We start from the raw sequence: 27279 nt of genomic DNA on the forward strand, positions 1-27279 counted from the left end.
CAAAACCAAGGCTAGTGTCATGCATATTTGTATCCACTAATTTATGTTGATTTACAAGCGTGAAACAATAAGTGGGTGGAGATGGAACTTCTTCGAATAAGAGAGTAGATTAGTGAGAAAGACAAATAATATTTATGAATTTACACTTCTTTATTTAAATTGCACATGCACATGCCCAAATGACCATGCACAATAAGCACAAGCAATCACAATGCAAATTCCTTGATGCCATGCACAATTTTTCCTCAAGAGATTTATTTGTTTTTGCTGACCATGATAGGTTCACGCTTTGAATGTGGCATTAAAAACCCCATGGAGCATAGTGACTACCTTTGCATTGTAAGAGCTTTGTGCCCCTTGTGAGTAGGGGTGGTCATGAATTGGATTTTTAATGATCAAATCCACATCCATTTTAGATCCAAATAATTGCATCAGATTTTTTATCCAAATCTATTTTTTCAACAAAACTAGTTTGGACTTTTTTAAAATCCAGATCCAAATATTTGGATCAAGATTTAAATCCAATTTAAATAGTTGGATTAATTCAAAATCCAAAATCCATTTTTTATATTTAAATTGAATTTTCTAAAACTTGTGTCCTTAAGGCCGACACGATATAATTTGGTTAGAGCTATTAATTTGGCCTAACCCACAAGGCTAGGGCCAAAAAATCCCACAGGACAAAAATGCCCCGTCTAAGTATAAGACCTGTCCAAGTCGTTAGGCCGGGCCAAGCCGAACCGTCTAGGTTGTCGAGTCGGCTCGGCCCGTACAAGTCGTCGAGCAAGACCCGTATGAGTCTGAATTTAGCTTAGTCCATCTTAACCTTTAGCTTAACCTAACTAAAATTTTAAATTGAAAATTTGGATTGGATTTTTTGGATTATCAATATTTGAAAATCTTGATTTAGAGAATAGATATCAAATCCATAAAATATATAAAATGTAGATTAGATTGAAATCCAGATCCATTAAAATGTGTCTAAACCACTTTTAAATAGAATGAGATTGAAATAACTTTAAAGCATTTTCTTGTTCTTTAAAATTCATTAAAGGAGTACTTTTCCTATTTTTTTCTTTGTGCCCTTATTTCTTTCAGGGTGATTACTACTAGGAACAAAACCAAGGCAAGTGTCATGCATATTTGTATCCACTAATTTATGTTGATTTACAAGCGTGAAACAATAAGTGGGGTGAGATTGAACTTCTTCGAATAAGAGAGTAGATTAGTGAGAAAGACAAATAATATTTATGAATTTACACTTCTTTATTTAAATTGCACATGCACATGCCCAAATGACCATGCACAATAAGCACAAACAATCACAATGCAAATTCCTTGATGCCATGCATAATTTTTTCTCAAGAGATTTATTTGTTTTTGCCGACCATGATAGGTTCACGCTTTGAATGTGGCATTAAAAACCCCATGGAGCATAGTGACTACCTTTGCATTGTAAGAGCTTTGTGCCCCTTGTGAGTAGGGGTGGTCATGAATTGGATTTTTAATGATCCAATCCACATCCATTTTAGATCCAAATAATTGCATCAGATTTTTTATCCAAATCTATTTTTTCAACAAAACTAGTTTGGACTTTTTTAAAATCCAGATCCAAATATTTGGATCAAGATTTAAATCCAATTTAAATAGTTGGATTAATTCAAAATCCAAAATCCATTTTTTATATTTGAATTGAATTTTCTAAAACTTGTGTCCTTAAGGCCAACACGATATAATTTGGTTAGGGCTATTAATTTTGCCCAACCCACAAGACTAGGGCCAAAAAATCCCACAGGGCAAAAAATCCCCGTCTAAGTCGTCTGGCTGGGCCAAGCCGACCTGTCTAGATTGTCGGGTCGGCTCAGCCCGTACAAGTCGTCGAGCAAGACCCTTTTGAGTCTGAATTTAGCTTAGTCCATATCAACCTTTAGCCTAACCTAACTAAAATTTAAAATTTAAAATTGGGATTGTATTTTTTGGATTATCCATATTTGAAAATCTTGATTTAGAGAATGGATATCCAATCCCTAAAATCTATGAAATGTAGATTAGATTGAAATCTAGATTCATTAAAATGGATTTTAAATGGACTGAATTTTTAATAAAATGAATTTTAAATGGATTGGAGTAGAGCAAAAGTGGATCAGATCAAGAAAATTATATTTTTCCCACCCTTACTTGTGAGGGTTATGCTTCCTTTGGAGTTGAAGAAATTGGTGTTGCATTTGAGTAATTTTGTTTTGGATGTGGTCGTGTGTGGTCCTTAATGTGTTGGTTAGTGGTGGAGTTGGTGTGCTGGTTGTTGGTGGATGTAAACACCTTGTTTTGTCCATTTTGTTTTCAAAAATAAAATAAAACAAAACAGAATAAAAATAAATTACTCTTAATAAATAATCCAAAATAATGCAATACAATAATAGAAGATCAGTTTTAAAATTAAAATAATTAAAAATATGAAAACAAAAAATAAATAATAGAGGTAAGGGGAAATGGCATTCTACAATGAGATATGCGTTCTGCTATGACTGTTATCACATCTTCTAGATTCTAGGCCATCATCAAAAGCACTTTCCATCAACACCTTTTGTTGCAGAAGACAATACCGTAAAACCAGGGAAACCATCATTCTTAACCACTCTTGCAGAAAGATAGAGTCACAGAAATCACCAATCGTAGTAGAGACTAGTCTCTTCTATCAAACAACCATTGTCATTGCAGATTTCATATACTAATCCATTAAAGCAACAAAATCTCCTGAAATCATGAGATTTCATCTTCTAACATCATCTAAAATCATTAACTTTTTTAGTAACAAAAATCTTTTATAAAAATGAGAGGAGATGGATGGATAAGGGGTTGGGAAAATTGGTTAAGAAGAGAATGTTCCAAAATGGAGGTCGGGGTCTAAGCTCAAACACACCACAACGGTACAACAACACGACTCACAACACGAATCACACTTCCCGTTTGAAGTTGGTAATAAATGATTTTTACCCTCATCATGGAATGCTCTACGTTCCATTGTTGTTATATGCTATACATTATAACTCTCCATTAATCTCCTATCTCTGCATATTGAATCATATTTGTTTGTTTGGGACCACTATATTCAGTATGCACTTGAGATCTGTATGTTCAAAATGCCTTTAAAACCAGTATGTGAAATAAGTGACATTTTCTTATCTTTTTGTTTCTCTCGATACGCAGTAAGCCAAATAACCCTTTGAAAGTAAACATGAAAATGCCTTGATTTTTAGATGTCATAAAATTTCATACTTACCATCTAGACAAACTCCCGTCATAGTTAAAGATGATCCCTTTTGAATTGTATTTGATAAGTCTCGAATTTGTGTTGTGACCATCCCAAAATCGCATATGAACCACGTCGGAGCATAATCTAAGTCGTTCCCTCTTGAAATCGCACCTAAACCTTTTTCGGTAGACCATCAACATCTAGTCACGTCTGAGACTGTGTTCCTTTCTCCTTCAGATCCGCGTTTGGACGGTCCTGGACAACTTCACACCAACCTTTGCAACCAGCATTTTCTGCCTTTTCGTAGACTTCCCTGCAACGTTCGAAATATGTTTGTTCCTTCATTTGGTAGATTTAGGTTTCAAGCCATTCCCTCTCAAACCATGGGCCATCCTTGAAATCAAGCCCAATCCTTTCGTTTTCTCCCATTTTGTTATGGTTTCTTTTCCTTTTTTTATTATTTATTTTTTCTTTTCTTATCTATAATATATAAATCTGATGCATGTGTTAGTTAAATTCTATTAGTATATTAACCTCTATAGCAATTTAGACTCTGGAAACGTACGTTTTGTTTCATTCTATAATTATAAAGTAAAATTTTAATAATAATTATTATATATGTTTTTAGTAATTATAGTAAAATCACTTTATATATTTTATATTAGTTATTTAAAAAATATATATATTTTTAACCACTTTAGATACACTTCTAATTTGGTTATTTCTATTTTTGACCACTTTGAATGCACTTCTAATTTGGTCATCTTAAAATTATTTAAAATTATTTTATTGATACTTTTTATAAGGTTATTTTTGTTTTAAACCACTTTAGATGCACTTCTAATTTGGTTATTTTTATTTTAGACCACTTTAGATGCACTTCTAATTTGGTCATTTTAAAATTATTCAAAATTATTTTATTGATACTTTTTATAAGGTTATTTTTATTTTTTATTTTAAACCACTTCAGATGCACTTCTAATTTAGTTGTCCCTATTTTTTATTTTAGACCACTTTGGATGTACTTCTAATTTGGTCACCTTAAAATTATTTAAATTTTTTTTACAATTTTAAGAGATTTTTCATTTATTACAAATTTGTAACCACTTTAGATGCACTTTTAATTTGGTTATTTTATTTTGGCTTAAATAGTCATTTGGTCCTAGATTTGGTCAATTAGATCCTTTTCCTTAATTAGTCATTCAATCAGATCCTTTTCCTTAATTTCGTCTAAATAATTAACGAAATAGTGGCCATCGTGATTCGTTTCTGTGACGTGGAACATTGTTCAATGATGTGGCCATTATTTTACTGTGCTAGCCTTTTAATTTAGTTAGAGAGTTTTAGGGTTTATAATTCGTCGAATTTGGGTTCAGGGATTCCTTTGAATTGGGTATTTCAGAGGCTGTGCATGACCCATCATCAAAGATTGCTTTTCGTTCTGTGAAGATTTTGTCGTGGAGGGTTTATATGTTCATCACGGAGGTAGGGTTTGTTTAATTTTGTGGTTTAGTGACAATGAGACAGAGCACGATGGGATTAGCAGTTGTGGTGGGTCATGCACAGCCTCTGAAATTAAACAAACCCTAAACCACAATTTGACAAATTATAAACCCTAAAACTCTCTAATTAAAATTAAAAGGCCAATACAGTAAAATAACGACCACGTCACTGAACAGTGCTACACGTCACAGAAACGAACCACGCTGGCCACTATTCCATTAACTATTTAGACGGAGTTAAGAAAAATGATATAATTGAATGAAATTAACGAAAGGTAGGACCAAATTGAAAACAATTTCAAAAGTAGGACTAAAGTGAAAAAACTTGACCAAAACTAAGACGAAATGACTATTTAAGCCTTTTATTTTAACCTTCTTACAACCACTTAGATGCAATTCTAATTTGGTTATCTAAAATTGTTTGAAACCATTTTTATATTTTTATATATCACCAAATATTATATAAAAATTTAAATTTATTATTTCTACCCGCAAATATTTTCATCAAGAACTACGTAACTCTTATTCTCCATTGCACCTGGAGATACGTAGGAGCGGGGTATCATCCTTGTTGAGCTAAATAAATAGAAAAATATTGCTATTTTATTATAATAATATTAGTTTTTTTTAGAAAGTTTTTTTTTGTTTGAGGTGAAATAAATTGTTTTAAGTTAAATAATTTCCTCATTTAATTATAGGCAATCGTCTTAGGACGGACGTTGTAGGGTGCTAATATCTTCCCTACGCGTAACTGATTTACGTATCCATGTTAATTTTTAGGACCAATTCTCTTTTTAAAAGGTTTTTTCTAATATTTCCCTTAAATAAATATTAGTGGCGACTCCATTAAAATCGTTTTTTTAATGATGGAAAGCGATCACGTCGTGATTCCAGTTGCGACAATAGAGTTTGTGTGAGGACGAATTAGTAAGTAGAACATTGATTCTAACTCACACAATGGTAACCAATTCTTGGAGGTTTTCAAATGAAAGGGGAATTGATTATATGGACATTCATATTTGAAGAATCAACTCTCCACTATTTTAAATTAATCGATTCTATGATTGGTGTAACCGATTCTCAAACTTGAATAATACACAAAGAATCAGTTTTATAGTAATATTACAACTAATAACAACAACAACAACAACAACAATAATAATAATAATAATAAAGAAATAATAGCTCGTATTTCATTTTAGCGTAATTTACACCAGTAATATTTATTTTAATTACTTCACAAGGGTAAAATTGTAATCTTGCAATTTTATATTTTTTACTAATATAATTTATGCAACACAAATTGTTTGACCAATGCTTTACTAAGACTTAAATCCTGCGGACTAACGCCGTGTTCGTTTGGAGAGATTTGATGGTGATGGAAAGAGTGATTTTGTGGGATGTAGTGTTTGCAATCTTGCATAAAGTGGGATGATTTGATGATACTAATAATATAATAACCAAATTATCTTGGTTAAAATCACACCTTCATTTCACATCCATGGTGGTCATAGAACAACATGGTTCAAATTGGGTTTGTAATGGTGAAATTGTTTATAAGAGGGTGGAACTTGAGGAAGGGAACCGATTCTAGGGCAAGGAAATTAATTCACATGGTTATATATATATATATATATATATATATATATATATATATATATATATATATATATATATATATATATATATATATATATATATATATTGTCAAGGAGTAAGCTGTTATGATAAACAACATTAATTGTAGATTTTTTATTTATCGTGTCTTAATTAGTTGAGATTTTGTTTTAATATTAGGAAGATTGTAATAAGAATAAAATCCCGTAGTTATAGGGATTTATCCTTTCTAATTTATTCTTTCTAAGAATATGGTCTGTTACATATGTATATGTTTAAAAAGGTCAGCTGACCTAATAATCATTAACAAGGAATAAACAATTATTCCATTCTGTTTTCAAGATGGTATCAGAGCTCCTGATCCTAGGAGTCTCTGATTGTAACCCGAAACACTAAATTGCAGTTGCCACTGTTGCACAGCCTTTACCCATTCTGTTTCATCACCGCCTCTGTTTTTTTTTTCACTACAACCTTCAACACTGTTTTTATTTATTACTGTAGCCCATTGTTGTATCTTCAAGCAGTCTTCATCGCTACCTTTGCGATTGTCTTCCTGTAGCCTTCATTGCTGCACTTTATCTTTTCCATTCCATTATTCTTGCTTCTATAGCTAAGGCGGTGAATTTTATCCCTGATTCAGGTGACAAATTAGTCCCTAATAATGGAGAACTGTAGAATATTCACTCTGCATACAGATTCAACGGAAATAACTATCTTAAGTGGTCCCAACTTATACGAACCATATTAAAGGGCAAAAGCAAGGGCAGTCATCTTATAGAAAATCCTCCTTGTGAAACAAAAACCAGATTCAAATCATGGGAAGAAGAAGATTCAATGATTATGGTGTGGCTTTGGAATTCTATGATACCTGAGATTAGTGACACGTGTATGTTTCTAAACTTAGCCAAAGAGATTTGGGAGGTAGTCGAACAAACCTACTCAAAGGCTAAGGATGCTGCCCAAATATATGAAGTGAAGGTAAAAATTGTGGGAGCTAAACAAGGCAATAAATCTGTCACAAAATATGTTAATAAACTCAAGTCCCTGTGGATGGAATTGGATCATTATCGTGTGATAAAAGCAAAGTGTTCAGAGGATTCAGTTCTACTCAAAGAGTATATTGAGCAAGATCGTGTATATGATTTCCTAGTTGGCCTAAATCTTGAATATGATCAAGTTCAGATTCAAATTCTAGGCAAAGAAAGAGTTTCAAGTCTGAATGAAGTCATAGTCATTATCCAAAGTGAGGAAAGTAGAAGAAATTTGATGTTGGAAATTCCTACTGCTGAGAGTACCGCAATGAAGGTAAAAGAGGGAGCAGCAATGGCGGTTAACCAAAAGAAAAACAATTTTCCAGCGGGGAAAAAGAAACAAGAAGAAGTGTGGTGTACATATTGCAAGAAACCACGTCACACAAAGGAGAAGTGTTGAAAACTACATGGGAAACCACCAAGCCGAGAATGGGGCAGCCAAAAATTTCATAACCAAAAGAATGGAGGCCAAGGACAAGTAAATTTTATAACCGGACAAAATGAAGAGATGGGGCAACTGAATCATGAAGAGATATAAAGAGTAAGATCCTTCCTAAGTAAGATGGACAAGTCTACAGGTATGTGTACCTTGATACATTCCAGTAAGATTCCATATTCTTTTGGCTTTAATGTTTCGGATACAAACTTTTCACACTTGTGGATATTAGATTCAGGAGCCACAGACCATATGACACCTCTACCTCTATATTTTTCCACCTACTCACCCTGTCTTAGCAATAAAAAAATTTCTACCGCTGATGGAACGCTTATAACTACAATTGGACAGGGAGAGATCCACATAAACCCATCCCTCACATTAAAAAATGTCCTTCATGTTCCTAAATTATCCATTAACCTCATTTCTATTAAAAAAATTACAAATGATATCTCCTCTACTGCTATATTTGACAACAATATGTGTATTTTACAGGACAGGAACTCGGGGAGGATGATTGAACGTGCTAAAGAATGGAATGGTCTCTATTACATAGAAAATCCCAATTTGTCTACCAAAAGTCACTCTCTTGTTACAGAATCCGCCATGACTGATAAAGAAAAAATTCATCTTCACCACTATCGGATGGGGCATCCTTCATTTCAAATTGTAAAAAATATCTTTCCATCTTTATTTAAAAACATAGATATAGGGAGTATGAGTTGTGAACTTTGCGAGTTAACCAAACATAAACATCTCCCTTTTCCTATTAATAATAAACTGAGTGATCAACCTTTTTCTCTTGTTCATACTGATGTCTGGGGTCTTGCGAATTTTCCAAATTTTTTGGGTACTAAATGGTTTTTAACTTTTATTGATGATTGTACTAAAGTTACTTGGATTTTTTATTAAAACACAAATATGAAGTCAGTTCCATGTGTATAAATTTTGTGTCAATGATCAAAACTCAATTTGGTGTCACCATTAAGAAAATCAGATCTGATAACGCCAAGGACTATTTTAACATAACTCTAAATTCTTTTTGTCAAAAAAGAAGGTATTATTCGTGAGTCTTCGTGCGTTCACACACCTCAACAAAATAGGGTGGTTGAGAGGAAAAATGGGCATCTTCTAAATCATACTAGAGCCCTTCTTTTTCAAAATCATGTCCCAAAAATTTTTTTGGGGGAAGCTATTCTCACTGCAACATACCTAATCAATCGTTTACCCTCAAAACTTTTAAATTTACAAAGTTCTATGCAGGTCCTATCCTCATTCTATCCCTACATAGAGTCCTCAAACAAACTTCAACCTAAAATATTTGGGTGTGTAGCATTTGTCCATGTTCACAATAATGAAAAGGGAAAACTTGATCCTAGAGCTGTCAAGTGTGTTTTTATAGGTTACTCAAACACACAAAAGGGATATAGATGTTACCACCCTATATCTAGAAAATTTTATGTATCTAGAGATGTTACCTTTCATGAACAGGAAAGTTATTTTTAGGAATCTCATCTTCAAGGAGAGAGTATAACAAAGGAAGATGAACCATTAAGGGAAGATGAGCTTCCAATATTCTCAAGACCTGAAATTAATCCTAGTGTGGTGAACATGGACAGACCTGAAAATAGTCCAACCCAACCTGAAATTGAAATACAACCAGAGACTGAAACTACTATCACCAAAACTCAACCTGAGATTGAACCTCAACAAACTGAAAGCCAATTTGAAACTGAGATTACTAATGGTAGAAAATTTGGGAAAAATCTGATGTATTCAAGGAGAAAAACGAGGGCCATTCCAACTTCTAGTCATGTTCAAGAATCCAATCCAGTACCACTATATGAGGTAACATCTACTAGTCCTGTAAATTTGTTTAATGAATGTGATGTTGGAATTTTGGAAACCTCAGAAGTACAACAAGAAAATCTTAGCCTACCCAATGAGCTTGACCTACCTATTGCTCTTAGAAAGGAAACCAGAACATGCACTAAAAAACCTATTTATCCTTTATCAAATTTTCTATCCTTCACACAATTATCTCCTACCCATAAAACTTTCCTTACAAATTTTAATAACATATCCATACCATCTTTTGTATTTGAAGCATTATCTAATAGAAAATGGAAACAAGCCATGGATGTTGAAATGGAAGCACTGAACAAAAATAAGACCTGGAAGCTTGTTATCTTACCTAGAGGGAAAAAGGCAATGGGGTGCAAATGAGTATTTATTGTGAAGTATAAAGCAGATGGAACAGTTGAACGATACAAGACAAGGTTAGTGGCTAAAGGATTTACACAGACGTATGAAGTGGATTAGTTGGAAACTTTTGCTCTGGTTGCAAAAATGAATATGATCAAAGTCATATTATCATTAGTAGTGAATAATGGTTGGGACTTACAACAATTTGATGTAAAGAATGCATTCCTACACGGAGATCTTGAAGAGGAAATTGACATGGAGTTACCCCTAGGTTATGATGAAATGGTAGTCTCAAGAACTGTATGCAAGCTAGAAAAGGCCTTATGTGGATTAAAGGAATCTCCTAGAGCATGGTTCGGTAGATTTTCTAATGAGATGACAAGTTTGGGTTATAAACAGAGTCAGGGAGACCATACTCTTTTTTTCAAACAATCAGTTTGAGGGGAAGTAACTATTTTGCTGGTTTATGTAGATGATATTATTGTAACCGGAGATGACAAGAGAGAGCAGCAGAAGCTGAGTGAATGTCTTGCAACAGAAATTGAAATAAAGATATTAGGGAAACTCAAGTAATTTTTGGGAATTGAAATAGCCCACTCTAAGAAAGGAATCTTCATTTCTCAACAAAAGTATGTTACGGATATGCTTAAGGAAACTGGCATAACGACGTGTAAACTAGCAAGCACTCCAATTGATTCAAATATGAAATTAGGAAGTATGAAGGAGGATGTGGCTGGATAGGCCATTAGTATAGCTCATAATCCAATACAACATGATAGGACTAAACATGTTGAACTGGATAGGCACTTTATTAACGAAAAATTGGAAAGTGGGTTGATTTATACTCCTTTTGTATCTACATAAGATCAACTTGCAGATATCCTTACTAAAGGTCTACACAGTATCACGTTTGAAGGAATTGTATCCAAGTTGTGAATGAAAAATATTTATTCACCAGCTTGAGGGGGAGTGTCAAGGAGCAAGCTGTTATGATAGCCAACATTAATTATATATTTTTAATTCATTGTGTCTTAATTAGTTGAGATTTTGTTTTAATAATAGGAAGATTGTAATAAAAATAAAATCCTGTAGTTATAGGGATTTATTCTTTCTAAAAATATGGTCCGTTATATATATATATATATATATATATATATATATATATATATATATATATATATATATATATATATATATATATATATTAATTTTATAAAATAATAATCTTATATTTTAAATTATTAAAAATTTATTTTTTAATGTATCACATAATTTAAATCACATAAACTTTGACAAATTTTATTTCTAAATTTACTCATTTTATTTCTCAATCTTTAAAAAAGAAATATAAAAATTTTACTGTCATATTTATCTACCCACTTTTTTTCGAATTCTTCTTAAAAGAAGAGACACCTTGAGAGATTAGAAGAGTTATTGCTATGACACTTCATATAACACCTCATCGAAGGAAGGCATAGTTGTAGAAAATTAAAGAAAAAGGAAAAGTCCAAAAGTGTAAATAATGATTAAGATCCCTCTAAGAGTCAAATTTGTTTTTTCTTTATTTTTTTTATTAGATCTCCTTCATACTTCTAATTGTAGTACTTTCCTTTCTAACTATTAGATCTCCCTTCATACTCCTAATTGTAGTACTTTCCTTTCTCTTCAACGAAAATATTATCTATTGGGGTTTTCTTCCTACACCCCCATTATTTCTTCTGCACCTCCAAATTTTTCTTAAAATCTAAAATTTCCCTTTGACCAGTTTGAAATTTTAAATCAATCACTTCTCTCACTTCTCTCTCTTATTTAATGAAAATTACTCCCTCACTTTCTTTTAATCTAAACCTAGCAGTCATCCTCCCCTCACCCTCAAACCCTCTGCCTCATTCTACTCACTCTCTAAGTTCACCCCTCAAGCCACACTCCTCACAGTTTTTTCTCTGGTCTCCCTCTTTCCTTCGCCATTCCTCTACATTAACATAGGTAATGATATCCATTCGTAATTTTTCATTTTTTATGTTGTTGTTGTCATGTTTGCCATGCATCTATAGGTATAAGCATCATTTAGTTGATTGGAGAATAGATATCTAAGTATCAATGCCTGAAACGTAAACCACAAACCGAAAGTCGACTTTCGCAAGTGATTTAATTTCGAAAGTCGACTTCCGTAAGCTACAAAATGACGGAAGTGGACTTCCGTAAACAAAGATAAGTTTCAAAAGTGGACTTCCGTAGACCACTATGAACAACATGAAAATGGCACAACCGAAAGTTGACTTCTATAAGCCATCAATACCGGAAGTTGACTTCCGTAATTAAAATCGACTTTCGTAGTGGTGACTTCCGTAGTTGGTGACTTTCGTAGTTGAAAGTGACTTTCGTAATTGGAAGTAACTTCCGTAAGTGATGAGTGATTTATGTAAGAGATTAGTCACTTCCGTAAAAAAGGGGTGACTTCTGTAAGTGTTGTGCTCGGAAGTGGACTTCCATATGTGTGCGAAAAATATCACCGAAAATTGACTTCCGTAAGCACATGGGCGACTACCGCTGAATGGTATTAGCAACGTTGGCTTAACTCACCAAATGTCGACTTCCAGAGATATTTGATTCCACATATCGACTTCCAGTTCTTTTTTTCAATATAATGTTTTAATATTTATTATTTTATCATTGTTGTTATGTAATTTTTCTAGGTTACGATTGTAATATTTATTGTACTTAACTTTAATGTAAATAAGTTTTAATATTAATTAATTATAATTTAAATTAATTATAATTTAGAATAATTAAAATTTTAATTATTTACGATTTTGAATAATTTTAATTTTAATTAATTATATTGTTGAGTAAATATAATTTAAATAATTATAATTTTGAACAAATTTATTTTAAATTAATTTTAATATTAATTAAAATTTTGATTAATTTTATTTATAATTAATTATAATTTTGAATAATAATAATAATAAATTATAATTTTGAATAATAATTATTATAATTAATTATAATTTTGAAAAATTATAATTATAATCATTTATAATTTTGGATAATTTTAATTAATTATATTGTTTGAATAATTATATTTTTAATTAATTAGAATTTTAATATGTTTTTAAATTTTTTAATTATAGACATGGCTAGGACAAAAGGAGCATTTGTACCTCGTGGTGGCTCAAGTTCTTCACATGTTGAGGCTTTTGAGCAAGAGCCTAGGTAGAGACCTACTGCATCTGTTCGCAGAAGAGGTAAGGGTCATCATAGAGAGAGTGTTCCATCATCTCATGGGGAAGCTGGTTCATCAACTGGTCATGGAGAAACTGGTCCATCATCACCAGCTCCTGTTGATATTCATGAGCAACAAGAAAATGTAATTCCCCATGAGGAGGTTGTTGCAGGCCAGGACCACGATGTTTTAGGAGGATTTCCCGGAGGGCCCGAGGATACGTCTTTGTTGACTGGATTCACTAATCATTTGCGGCACAAGCGTTTCAGGAAACAGATATAGCATACCCTTACTTACGACTCCACTAACAATGACTTCCTTAGTTCTTCAAGACAATCATAAGATCCCACTAATCTTGCGTATTCATGTCGGATTAGGGGCCACGATTTCTCACCCATCCCTAACAAGGCAGCAATACATCTATACCTACAATGGCCATCAACAACCACATCAACAACATTGACAATGTAATGGTGACAAATAGGATGAAACTGATCTAACATCGAAATTGCACTTTCTTTACAATTCCTTTTAGATTTTGTGTCACTTTTCAAGGAATGACCACTCTAGGAGGAAAAGAAGGCATCGACATGCTCAAAGTAGGATGGATCATGCTTAGTGGATTGTTCTGATCGATGACCTTTTTTATGTTGTGCACCTTTGGTTTTAAATTTTTGCATTGGAGCCATCATTGATGTCATTGCAGGACACACAATTTACATGTAATTTTTATTTGATTGTTACTTTCCTGCAATGTCGACTTCACTGAAACGATTCAATACCATATCAATTTCCTTGTTTATGCATAACCTAGGAAGCGATTCATTTGATGAAATATTTGAGAAGCTTAATCTAGTCCACATTATATGAAAAACAGTAAGAGGAATCACCCCATAGACATATCGTGCTAATTCACAAGCACATGGTAGACCATATGTCGCTCTCCACACACATCCACAACTCTCGCTTTCAAATCCTATATGATTGACTCGTTCAACCTCATCAGCAATGATTCCTAAAGCATGTCTTGATACAACTCCAACCAATCTTTTATACATGCCTCCCTTATACGCGTCACTGATCAAATTTATACTTTTTTCGAAAGACGCCTTGATTTTATTATGTTGAAGGATAATAACGTTATGGATTGCATCCCAACACGACCATAAGTCTCCCATACTACTTCCTAGAACTTTCTTCAGGCTCCAGTGGGCTGATTCAACCCTATTATATTTAACATAAACAATATCATAAGTGAATTAAGAAGATACCTGATGAAAATAACAATGAAACATACTTGTTTGATGTTGTGTTTTCTAAATGCATTACTTGATTTGTCCATGCCTTTACAAAGAATTTTTTGTAAGGAATTATCCAACTTTCATTGACATACTCAAAGAATAAAGAACATGAAATACAAACATGACGAAGGTGGTCAACACAATTAGTGAAGGTTTGAATACATAACATTTTTCCATGCTTCCATCACAACATCCCATGCGTCAACATAATTTACTAATATTATGCACTTCGCTTGCACATTTTTTGAATATAGAATCGACAGAGGAGATGATAACAATCAGGAAAAACACTGCCAATAGCCTTCATCAAAGCAAGGTCTTTGTCGCTCACAATTACTTGTGGACCGCCCTTAGAGGTCATGAATAATCCTCTAAATCTTTCAAAGGCCCAAGTAAAATTAGATTCTCATTCACTAGATATGAATACAAACCTAGCAGAGAAAGTCAACCCTGTAGATGTCACCCCCACTATCTCAAGTAATGGCAATCGATATTTGTTGGTTTTGTAGGTGGTGTCCATCAAGAATACGATATTGAATCCATTCAACAATTTATTAGAATTGGGATGTGTCCAAAACAAATCACTAACCACCTCAGATTCTACTTGACATCTACTCCAATGGATGTAATTATCACGATCTAACAACGTCATCAAGTGTTGTAATTCAGTTCTTGAACCTCTCAATGATCATTTATAAGTGTATCTTGCATTATAAAATTGTTTTATCGTTGTGACATTACACTCACTATTTTCTTTCAAAGTGAGTAGAATATTTGTTGGCTTGACTTGACTCTTAGACATGTCAACAAGCAAGGACTGTTCAAAAGATTTTAACCTCCCAGCAAATGAGTGACCAACTAATGTTTGAGACACATCATGGTTATGATATATGCACATTACCTTCAACATCCAACCATCTCCATTACTAATTGATTTGACTCTGACACTACTAGAAATTTGTTAATTACCTGCCAAATTTATTGCAAATTTTTTTTATAGAAATTTGATGCAAAATTTGTTATGAATTTATTGTTACATTATTCTTTTCTTGCGAATTTAAATTTTTAAAAAAATTCACATAAAACTTTTATATTTGTTACAAATTTTCCTGCAAATTTAAATTACTAAAAAAATATTAAACTTTTTTACTGATTTTCGCTTGACATTTTTTTTGCAGGAACTTCATGCAAATTTTACTGCAGTTTTACTTATTATTTATTCATTTGATTTTATGAATTAAAAGAAGCAAGAAAAGTCACAGGTATTTTAAAGTTTTTGGTGCATGTTTTCTTAGGAAAAGAAATTTGCAAATAAGCTTTATAATAAATTAAAATTGGCAGGAAATCTATCGTTATTTTATGGCTATTTTTCCGCAGAAAAATAAAATAAAATATAGAGTATTTTGTTTTCTCTAACAAATCAACTATAACACCTACACTCAACCAAACTTGCTCATTCTCTTCACGGTTTAGATTCGGATCGAAAGCGAATAGAGAGATATACAACATGTGCGAGTGATTGAGAAATGAGGAAAGCATTGTCAATGGGATTCGAAGGCATTAGCGTCGTTTCTCTGTCACCACCGCAAGCTCTCCTTTAAGAGACTCAAAGACTTCGATCAAGAAGATGCTTTTGACCTCTGGTATGAGCACTCCCCGAGGAACACCGACACGATCTTCTCGCCAAGGATCACCAAGGATCGTTAAGGACATTGAGGTAATTTACTTTCCTCCGATCCAATTCCTTCTCTTCGCCTCCGATTATAAAGCTTTAGAAGATTCGATACTAGATTTCGTTACATTTCTTATTTTCTGTTCATTTTTTTTTTTTTTTTAATTATTGTGTTCTGTGTTACAGAGTTTAGATATTTCAAGAATTTACCAGACTATTCAATGCTCCATGCGATCTCAAGGTTTTGATGTTACTTATTGATTGTGTGTTTGTTAATTAATCCAAACAATTTCTTCTTTTCATGTGCATGAGTGTTATTTAGTGGTTGTTTGTTTGCCTTTTGTGGCTGAATTGTGATTGCTTTCTAGGGTTGTCGTTCGTGGCCATTGAGCTTGTGCCGGAGAGCAGTGTGTCCACGGTGGAGGAGAGAGAAGCCATGGGTTAGTGAGAGTTGGTGGAAAATGGGGTTGATGAGTATTTAAGATGCTAAATAGCTCTATTACTTTTACAAGTGGTCGACTATACCTGAATTTTTTTTGGATGATCGTATGCACATTTTTCTTAAGTTTTTTTAGTGAGTGGAAGCTAATTGTTTGCATTTTTATGTAAGATTTTTTGGAAGGTTATGGTATATTCTTCTTTTTAATCATTTCTGTTAAAGATGCAATATAACAACCGTTCATGAGTCTTCACTTAACACCTTTACATTTGGGATTGAGAGCTCGTGACAATTTCAAAATGCAGAGTTCTATATCTTAATTTTTTATAGTTCTTATGAACTTTGATAAAATGACACATGTTCAAGATTAAGCAATGAAGATTATATTATTATTGTTTGGATTTTATTAGAATGAATTGATATTAATTTGAAGTTTGAACTACATTTGAGTGATGACATATGTCTTTTAAGATAAATTGTTCTTTGAACCCATGCACTTCATACAAACTACTGTATTTCGTTTCTCCTTTTTGCTATGATATAAACTTTCTTATTTGCTTTACAAGGGAAAAATGTGAAAACAAAGTTGGCTCTAGGTCATTTTGTGACTTATAAGTTATTTGAACTCTACTAATCTTTGTAGCTGAGGTCTCTTTTTGCATTTTTTTTGAAATTCCTAAGGAACAGATGTACATATTACAGTTAAGATGTTGCTATTCTTAAGCTTAAGCTAGAAGAGGTACAAAGGCACTTTAGCAGTTTTCTCAAGAAGTTATATCATGAGGTTTGTTTGCATGATTGAATGTAAGGGTGGAGCTTATATTTATCACTATTAAGATATTTATTTCTCATGCTTTCCTTCTGTGTTTCAACTTCCACTACCGTGTTTATAATTATTCATTTTGTATTGTATTAGATAATATTCTGGCTTGCCATAACCTATAACCACAGTGGAGGATTGAAAGTGATGGAGGACTGAAGGTTCTTTGATAAATTGTGCTATTAGTTGCTTATTTTCTATTGAGGATTATGTCTATCTTACTATTCCCCTAAAATATGAACTGGTTCGACATTAGACTTGTAGCTAGATATTTTTTGTCTTAATTATATTTCAATTTGAAAACTAACAACCCCTGGCATCTTGATACACATGCACACACATGTAAACAATACTTTATTATAGCATTATAAATACACAAACTATGACGCAGGCATGGAAGTTGTGAGTTTCTCTTCTCTTGGCCCAACACAAAGCCAAACACATATCTTCTATCTTGTTATGCTTAGGTTGCTATAATTGAAACCAAACAGGGGAAGGACTACTCTAAGTTCTCCTCTAAGCTTACTGCTTCCAAAATTTATGGGATAGTCTTTGCCCCACGGGAACAGTCTACAACTACTCTAAGTTGTTGTCTGGATAATGGCCAAGATTAGGGCATAATAATTAAACTAAATAAAATATAATTGTATATTATCTTCATGAGGAATTAAAAATTCAAGTTAGAGCTTAAGAAATATAATTGTTTTGGTATTTAAATCTAAACAAATTTATTTGAATATATATATATATATATATATATATATATATATATATATATTATTGTTGTTTAGGGTTTAGGCTAATCACTAGGTGTGAGATGTGTATACACTTTTCCTCTTCCTCAGTTAATTAGATATAGAGTTCTTTCCCCTCTGGTTTTATGGTCTTTATCATGTTAGAGTGATTTTCTTTCAGTAATTTTTGTTTATGCTTTTTATAAGGACATAATCTAGGATCATTCTCATATAAATTTGTACTCTATAACACTATAATTTTCCTTTTCTAGTAAGAAAGGAATTGATTAAGATAAAAGGTTATCGTGAGCATAAGGGTAGAACACCACATGAAGCTAAAAAAAGACTTAGTCTCTAACTGTTGGAGTATAGCCTGGATAATTATTATGGTTCAGTAATCTAGGGAAGCAGAGTTGGTTACAGTACCATTTGGTTATAAACTTTTGTTTCAATTTTGGTGAAGAAAGAGTTAAGCCCAATACTGACATGAAAGTAGAAAGCTGATTCATAATCTTTTTGTTCACTATTCATGTTGATGACTTTATCATTTCTATATCATGCTCCTCTGTATAGCTAAGTTATTCATCTTCGGCACAGTACATTATACAACACTTCAGGGCTGCAACAGGGTGTAAGAAGCTGGAGGGGACATTATCTATTACCTTCGATTGCAGATTTTTCAAAGAATACACTTTTGGTGCATACTTGAAGAGAAGAAACCTTGAGCATCACTGTAAAATTATTGTTATATTATATATTTTCAGTGTAACCTCTTTTAGTTTTATTAAGATCTTCATACTCCAAGTCCAATCTATGAATTAGTTATGATTCTTTCATATAATTTATTTGGTTATGGAAGTGAATTATTTTCAAGATTATTTACAAAAAGTCTACTCTTTTTTTATCGTTGATCTAAAGTATTCAAATAACTTGTTCATAAAATGAAATATAAAATATGTTTTATTTTATATAAAATAAAATATAGAATTTATTCAATTAAAACTATAAGAAATATTTTATTTAATTAAATTGTAAAATATAAAATATATCAACATATACAAAATTTAAAATAAAATAAAATTCCATTCAAAATATATATAAAAAATATATAAAGAGTATAATAACATCATTAGCCCCAAAGAATAATATTATATATATATATATATATATATATATATATATTAAATTTATAAAATGTTTCTTGCGAATTTTCTTGCAAAATTATTGGTAAAAAAATTATATTTACAAATTCATTTTGTCAAGAAAAATTACTTGCGATATTTTTATAAGAAATTACTTGCGAATTTAAAATACATAAGAAAATTACTTGCGAAATATAAATTCGCAAGAAAAAGTACCTGCGATTTTTTAAATTGATTTTTTCGCAAGAAAAATTGCTGCGAATTTTTTTCATAAGAAAATTTGATGCGAATATTTTTCATAAAAAAATTTGCAAGAAATTTCCTGCGAATTTTTAAATTCCACGGTAACTAATTACCCACGAAGGTATTACCTACCGATCAAAATTCATACAAAAAATGGCAAGAAACTCTTTTCCTGCAAATTTTTGTAAAAAATCTGCAAGAAAATTTGTATGAAATAATAAAAATTCTAGTAGTGTGAGTTTAAATGGACAATCACATTTTCTTGTGCCAGAGACACTAGGCTGAACATCAGATTTATACTTCCTATACTTACCACCCCTTTCACAGTCTAACAATACATACGTTTTCATCATAGGTTGACCAGTAGCTTTGTCAAATCTGATAGTGACAACCACAAAACCAAGATGAAATGTTATCCCTCGAACCCACTGAATCAACTCATCTCGTGTTGAAAATATCTGATCAATCGTAAAATTATTTGTATAGTCTTTGTCACACATCTCATTTATAAAAGAAGAGAAATATGAGATGAAACTCAAATTTACTTGTGATTCCATGAAAGTTAAAGAGAGATTGTCCATCTTAGATAACTTTAACCACTTATAATCTAACATTAGTAATCAATACCACTTTTTTCAAAATAAAAAAAAATATAAAAACAAAATTAAAATATTCCTCCAACAATAAAATAAATATAAAAAATACAACATACATAAACAATAAACCATAAAAAAATTCAAAATAAATAAAATTAAATCAATAAAAAATAAAAATATTCATTCAAAAATATAAAGCAAACAAACAATAAATAAATAAATAATAAACTTAAACAAATAATAATTAAAACACACAAAAATATAACAATAAAAAATATATAAACAAAAAATAAATATTCATGTAAATAAAATTAAATAAATAATATAAATAAATAATAAATAAAGCATAAGTTATTACTCGAACCATAACAAAATTACAAAATAAAAAAAAAATACAAAAACTCACTTAATCTATCTGCATTACATTTCCTCATCCTCTGGAAGTGGAAAAAGAAAAGACAAAACCATGTTATCTCACTTAGCTTCATGCATCAGGAAGGAAAAGAAAGAAAAAAAAATATGCTACCACATCCGGAGAAACAAAAGCAACTTACCACTTCTAGAAGAAAAAAAGAATCTACTCACCGGAAGCCGACATCCGTTTAATTTCATTTTCGGATGTCCACTTTTGTAATATTGCGAAAAAATAACTTCACTTTAAAAGACCGAGAGTCCACTTCCGTAGGATTGCAAAAAAATAACTTCACTTTCGTACCGGAAGTCCGCTTCCGTTTTACACAGACACTTTCAGATGTCCACTTTCGGATGTCCACTTCCGGAAGTTGAGATTTTTTTATTGTGTTCCGGAAGTCGACTTCTGTATATGGCTAATGGATGGAAAATGACTTCCGTAAAAGCTATCTCCACATTCGTAGAACATTAAAATCCCAACTCAGTTTTTATTTTTATTTTTTTCATCTAACATTTCGGTACCTCAACATAAACTTATCAAATATAAACTTCTCAGGTATATGCATTGTAATGCATACCTTTTTTCTGAGAAGAAATGAAGCAAAGTGGTGAAATACTAGTGGACCCTGAATTGCAAAATTCACACTTCAGACAACAACAAAAGTTCTTTCCAGACAACAACAAAAGTTCTTTTACTGCAAGTGGAAGTAAAATTAAAAGAAGAGGGAAAAATATTTGGGGATGCAGCGGTACATATACAAACACTACTATCAATTAATTCAAACAGTCAACTACTTTTGTTACTTCATAATTGTTTAATGAGTATGAATCTTTGGAGGTGCAGAAGAAATATCGGAGGCGCTGGAAGAAAACTCCATATCTATTTTAGGGTATAATCAGAAGTGCATGTGTTAATCTCGGGTTAAACTACTTTTCTTGGTAATTTTATTTCTCAAGGACTAGTTTCGTGTTCCTTTATATAAACATGTGATCTTGTTTAATCTTGCTTTTAATAGATTCACATGGAGTTGGAACACGAATAATACTTTGTTTCTTTTCATGAGCCATTTTGGAAATTATTTACACTCTTCACTCCCTTGATAAATAAATAAATAAATAAATAATTAAAAGACCCCTTAGAATCCAAAAGCATAAAAAAAGTCAACGTGAGAAATATTTAACTATTAAAGTGAACTCCTACTAAAAGTGTCACAAAAAAATTTCAATAATCCATTTACATAAGAAATTATTCAAAGACATATAATTCAAAATCTCAATCTTCTAGCGATGAAATTAATCATTTACTCATTATATTCTTAACATCTTTATTAACTTCACAACCCTATCTGGCTTGTGGTGCTTCCACCATCCTTTATACAGTATTTTTGTGACCTTTCCATTTGTTCAAACTCATCCCAGGTCAGTTTGGTAGAACTATGATCTATTAACTAAATTAAACATCACATGATTGATGCCACAAATGTTGAAGTGGCAAGTCACACCAAAAATAACAATTTAGAAAACAACCTTGGAAACTAGCCTGCATTCACCAAAAGAGTTTAAATACATGAAACACCAGTAATGTGCCTTAATCACTTGTCACTTCAAGTACAGACATGTTGCAATTTATTAGTTGTCTTAAAACCATTACTGAAAGTTAGTACAACCACATTATTACTACTCTCATCTCTAATCCTTTCCAACATTTTAGCCTGGAGGCCAGTTCATCTGTCTCCCCCCAAGGAGGTGCACATGAATGTGGTAAACTGATTGGCCTGTCAAAAGTAAAATAACAACTCAATATACCATAGAAGAATAATTTTTAGAATCAAAAACTCAAATGGAAGATGATTTATCAAAGCTCAGGAGTTGGCCTGGAGAGAAAAACTTACATCCCTTTGGCCCGTCGTTGATCACAATCCTGAAACCGTCATCCAAACCTTCCTGCTTTGCAACCAGCTTGGCGGTGTAAAGAAGGCGGCCGAGAATATCGAAGTGCCTTTCCTCAGCCTGCAGAAAAATCAACAAGTACATGAACAAGTACAATTGATACCAAAGTTTCAGTCATTGAGTTTGATTAGTCAGAAAGAAGAAAAAAAGTTGAATCCTCTTCAAGTGCGTGTTTGGTTGATGTAGAATTGGTTAGAATTGATTTTCTAATGTAGAATCAGTGTATGTTTGGTCTCTAAAATCATTTAATGGATAAAAAATTCACGTTGAATGAGAAACAACTAATTGTTGCTTCTGTGTCAGATAATTGATCAGTGTTGCACCAAACACACACATGTTGGTGAGAAAGAGAATAATGAATGTAGCATCACACATGTGCAGTATATAGTTATCATTCTTTTGCTCTTGTCGAGAGATATATTTGCAAGAGTGTAAAGAATCTTAACAACAGTACATGATTTCAAACTAATATCTCAACTTTGCAGGAACTGGAGACACTACAAAAATGGTAAATTGATTCACTAAAGTTAGTGTGATAACTGACGAGTCATGCATGAATGTGATTGGTGGTGATAAATTATATAAAGAGATTTCATGATCTTCCATTTCCATGGATGTAAATAAATCAAAACTGTTTGCATAATCTACTTTCCCAAAAAAAAATACTTCCTTCTATGACTCCAATCATGCTTTTAGATTTCTCTTTAACCATTTAATCAAACTATCTTCTAATCTAATTTTCTAATTGGAGATTCCATCAATTGTTTCAGGTAACCAAACCAGTTTAGCCAATATTCAATGCACAGTATCTGCAAACATAATCATAAGTGGGTGCAATTGATTTTCCAGGTGTTTGAGACACCAAAATAAGGCTATGTACACAGAAAGTGTCACTAATAAGTACCTTGGATAGACCACTTAACCCATCTTTCACTTTAGGAATGATAAGAATATGTGTAGGAGCTTGAGGAGTTATGTCCCTGAAGGCAAGCACCTGTCAAAAAGGGGAAAATAATAGAGCCATTAATATTTATAGTAAACTAATATCAGAAGTCTGGGCTACCAAGATTTCACTGATACCTAACTGAGAGAGGCTAAAATATAGATTAGAAAGATGAAATATATTTGAAATGTCATAAAAGAAGAAATTAGAACATTTCTCGAAGTCTATTTCCGCAAGTAGTACTTAATGCGGTAGTCCTAACATAATCAAAATGTCCGACAACCACTTTTATGTGTTCAAGAACAATATATCTAGGCACTAAACGACAAAGAAATTGAAAATGAAAAAGTAAAAAAAAAAAAAAAAGTAAAACTTAAATGTTCAACATATGTAGATTGTACTGTTTTCACCATGAACTGCATGTTTAAGATTTTCTTCTCGTACGCTCACCAAGAAACATATTAGCACAGAACAAAACACATCAGGCATCATTACATTACCTTATCATCCTCATAAACCACAGTAGAAGGAATCTCCTTATTGATAATCTTGTCAAATCTGCGCACCAAAAAAATCAACATTAATGATAGGTATTCATAAAATTCTCAAGAAACTGAGATGCCTTGTCAGATCCTTTTCCAACTTCCAGCACAAAGAGGTAGAACCCTCTAGCTATTGCAAATAAACATAGGTGACTGCACCAAATCCACCACAGCCATATATAAACATTGAAAAATTTTCATCAAACGAAAACCGGCGAAACTAAGGAAACAATCAGATTCAAATGGAAATGGGCTACCCCATCAATCAAGCATACATCTTCACTTCAAAGCAGCACCATTAAGGACATACCTAACAGATTTCTTCCGAAAACAAATTGTTGAGAACATAAAAATGCAACCTTTTTAGGGTTTTTGCCAACGCAAAAACATCAAACAGATAGATGGGAAGGAATTACGTGAAACAAAGAGATACCCATGAAAGATGGAGAATTGAAATACTGTTGAGGACAAAAACCAAGTAAGGAGAGAAAGTGTGGAGTAGTAAAGATGGAAACTTTAAAAACATACATGGTTGGAGCATCAGCATCAGAGGGAGTGGCAGCAAGAGCGGCTTCCTTCTCTGAAGCCATGGGGCTGGAACTAGTGAAATGTGATGACAAGACACTGATTCTGTCCCTTTTATTGTTGTCTTTGCCACTCATTCATGGAACAATGGTTGGGAAACCCAAAATCCAATGAGTTTTGGGCTGAATCCAAAAGGGTTCTTTTTTGGTGCCGAAGTGAAAATCCAAACAGGTCTAATTCTTAGTACTTTAATATGAAAGGGCTCTGATGTTATTTCCCTTTGGTTGGTCTATTGTACAATTTTATGACATGGTTGTAATTTGTGTTTGACTTTAGCTTTCGAAAAATAAATTACATAATTAATTATGTTTATCATTGTACTAGAAGCACTAATCAGGATTACGCTTATCTATTATATTATATTTGATTAAAAATAATGTCTAAATATAAATAATTATTTTTACCTTCAATCATTATTTTAAAAATTATATCAAATATTACTTTTTATAGATTACAAGATATCTTACAATGGTGCTATGTTTATTGAACTAAAAACTTAATTAAAATATATAGATAATGAAATAAGGTTAGAAGTGCAGTGTACGTACGTAGATTCAAAATATGCAATTTATTTATACAATATTTTTTTAAATATTTTTTTTAGTATTATCTTTTGAATGTGTGGATGTAAATATTAATATTTTCTAACGTATTTAGAATAGATGTAATACATTGGAACCAAGAAAGATGATTATTTTCTATTTAGAACTAGATTAAAGTTAACTATTTAACTTCAACTTTTCGGATTCAGAAAAAAAAAAAGACATTTATGAATTTTTCAAAAAAATTATCAATTATTTTTATTTTATTTAATTCACAAAACACTTATATTTTTTAATAGTTTATCTAAACTCATACTCACCTCCTTCCCTTTCTAATTCTCTATTTTCTCTACTTTTTTTTATTCATGTACCACGAAAACCCTTCCACACATCAATGAGAGTGAGAGAGAGCTCCATGGCCAATAGAGAAAAGAGAGAGTTGGAGAAGAGAAAGAAGGAAGAGAAAGGGGAACATTGTAGATCTAGAAGATAGAGCAAAGCAAAGCTTGGAGGAGAGCAATGTGAAGCAAAAAGATAAAAGCTTTTTGTATTACTTTCAATATTGTGTGTTTTGTTACATAGTTGGGGGAAAAACCCAAAGGGATTTTCATAGATATGGTAAAGGAGTTACAAAAACCCTAGATTACTGATCTAATCAATAATCATTCTACAAAAAGGGGAAAAAGGAAACCCAAAAAGGGGTTAGGATTTCAACTAGGGTTTCAATACCATCCCCTTAAGTTGGATGGTGAATGCTCAACATCCCAAGCTTGTGAACCCTGAGCTTGAAGTTGGTGCAGTGAAAGGCCTTTGTGAAGATGTTGGCAAGATGATCGTCGGAGCAGACAGGAAGGAGATGGAAGAGGTTGCTCTAGAGCTGTTCATGAATCACATGATAGTCAATGTCAATGTGTTTCGTTCACTAATAGAAGGAAGGATTTTAAGCATTGTGTCTAGCTAACTGGTTGTCACAGTAGAGAACTGGAGAGAGATTGAGTTGTATGCAAAGATCACAAAGGATATAACTAATCCACTAGATCTCACAAGAAGTAGTCGCGAGTGCCTTGTACTCAACTTTAGTGGATGATTTGGAAACAGTACTTTGTACCTTATACTTCCACGAGATGAGGGGAGCTCCTAGGAAAACACAATATCCAGTGATACTACGTTTGGTCTTAGGGTAAGTGGCCCAATCGGAGTCATTGAAGCCTTTAATCTGTATGTCAGTTTCTCTAGGAAAAAATAGTCCATGACCAGGATCAACCTTGATGTATCTTAGGATATGTTGGGCAGCTTGGTGGTGATAAGTAGTGGGTCCTTGCGCAAACTAGCTGAGAAGATGCATAAAGTAGTTGATGTCAAGTCTAGAGTTGTCGAGGTAAAGGAGTTTCCCTATCAACCGTCTATAGGAATCAGCATTGCACGTGGTTTTGTTGGTATTAAAGAGAGGCTTTTTATCACTCATAAGGGGGGTTTGACAAGGTATGTTGTTAAGCATTCATGTCTCATTTAATATGTCCAAAGTATACTTCCTTTGGCACATATGAATCCCTTTCTTAGTCCTTGAAATTTCAAAGCCCAAAAATACTTCAATTTCCCTAAATCTTTGATTCTAAAAGTCTGATGTAGAATACTCTTGGTTTTGTTGATAATCTCCATAGAGTCCCCTGCTAGAATAACATTATCTACGTACATAAATAGAGCAATGAAAGTACTAGTAATTTTATATGTAAAAGGGGAATAGTTAGAATTAGATTGAACAAAACCAAGTTTTAAGAGAAAAGAAGATAGCTTAGCAAACCATTGTCCGCTGGCCTGATTGAGACAATATAGAGACTTGGTTAGGCGAAAAACTTGCCTTTGTTTAGGAACCTTCAGCCTTGATGGAGGTGTCATATATACTCTTCATTCAAATCTCCATGTACGAAGGCATTATCAACATCAACTTTATATATGTGCCAATCCTTAGCAACTATTAGAGCTAGAATGATCCTTGTAGTCGTGAGTTTAGCCACAAGAGAGAAGGTGTCAAAGTAGTCTATTCCTTTAAGTTAAGAATATCCTTTTGCAACCAATCTAGCCTTATGTC

At 32.4% G+C, this 27279-nt stretch overlaps 1 protein-coding gene and 1 pseudogene across 1 annotated transcript; one reads left to right on the forward strand and one right to left on the reverse strand.

Annotated features, from left to right (window-relative positions):
• Positions 1 to 6256: 6256 nt before the first annotated feature.
• Positions 6257 to 10065, forward strand: LOC146886792 (uncharacterized; annotated as a pseudogene).
• Positions 10066 to 22142: 12077 nt separating this feature from the next.
• LOC114181234 (14 kDa zinc-binding protein) lies at positions 22143 to 24849 on the reverse strand. The gene is made up of 5 exons (XM_028067629.2): positions 24592 to 24849; positions 24022 to 24079; positions 23483 to 23572; positions 22521 to 22638; positions 22143 to 22403 (listed from the first exon to the last, which is right to left on the reverse strand). Exons 1-5 carry the CDS (start codon positions 24723 to 24725, stop codon positions 22336 to 22338), a joined length of 468 nt encoding a protein of 155 aa, XP_027923430.1. The 5' UTR covers positions 24726 to 24849; the 3' UTR covers positions 22143 to 22335.
• Positions 24850 to 27279: the final 2430 nt, after the last annotated feature.

The sequence above is a fragment of the Vigna unguiculata genome, chromosome 4 (assembly GCF_037176805.1).
Source record: "Vigna unguiculata cultivar grain cowpea cultivar isolate G323 ecotype 2 chromosome 4, ASM3717680v1, whole genome shotgun sequence".
Taxonomy (NCBI): Eukaryota; Viridiplantae; Streptophyta; class Magnoliopsida; order Fabales; family Fabaceae; genus Vigna; species Vigna unguiculata.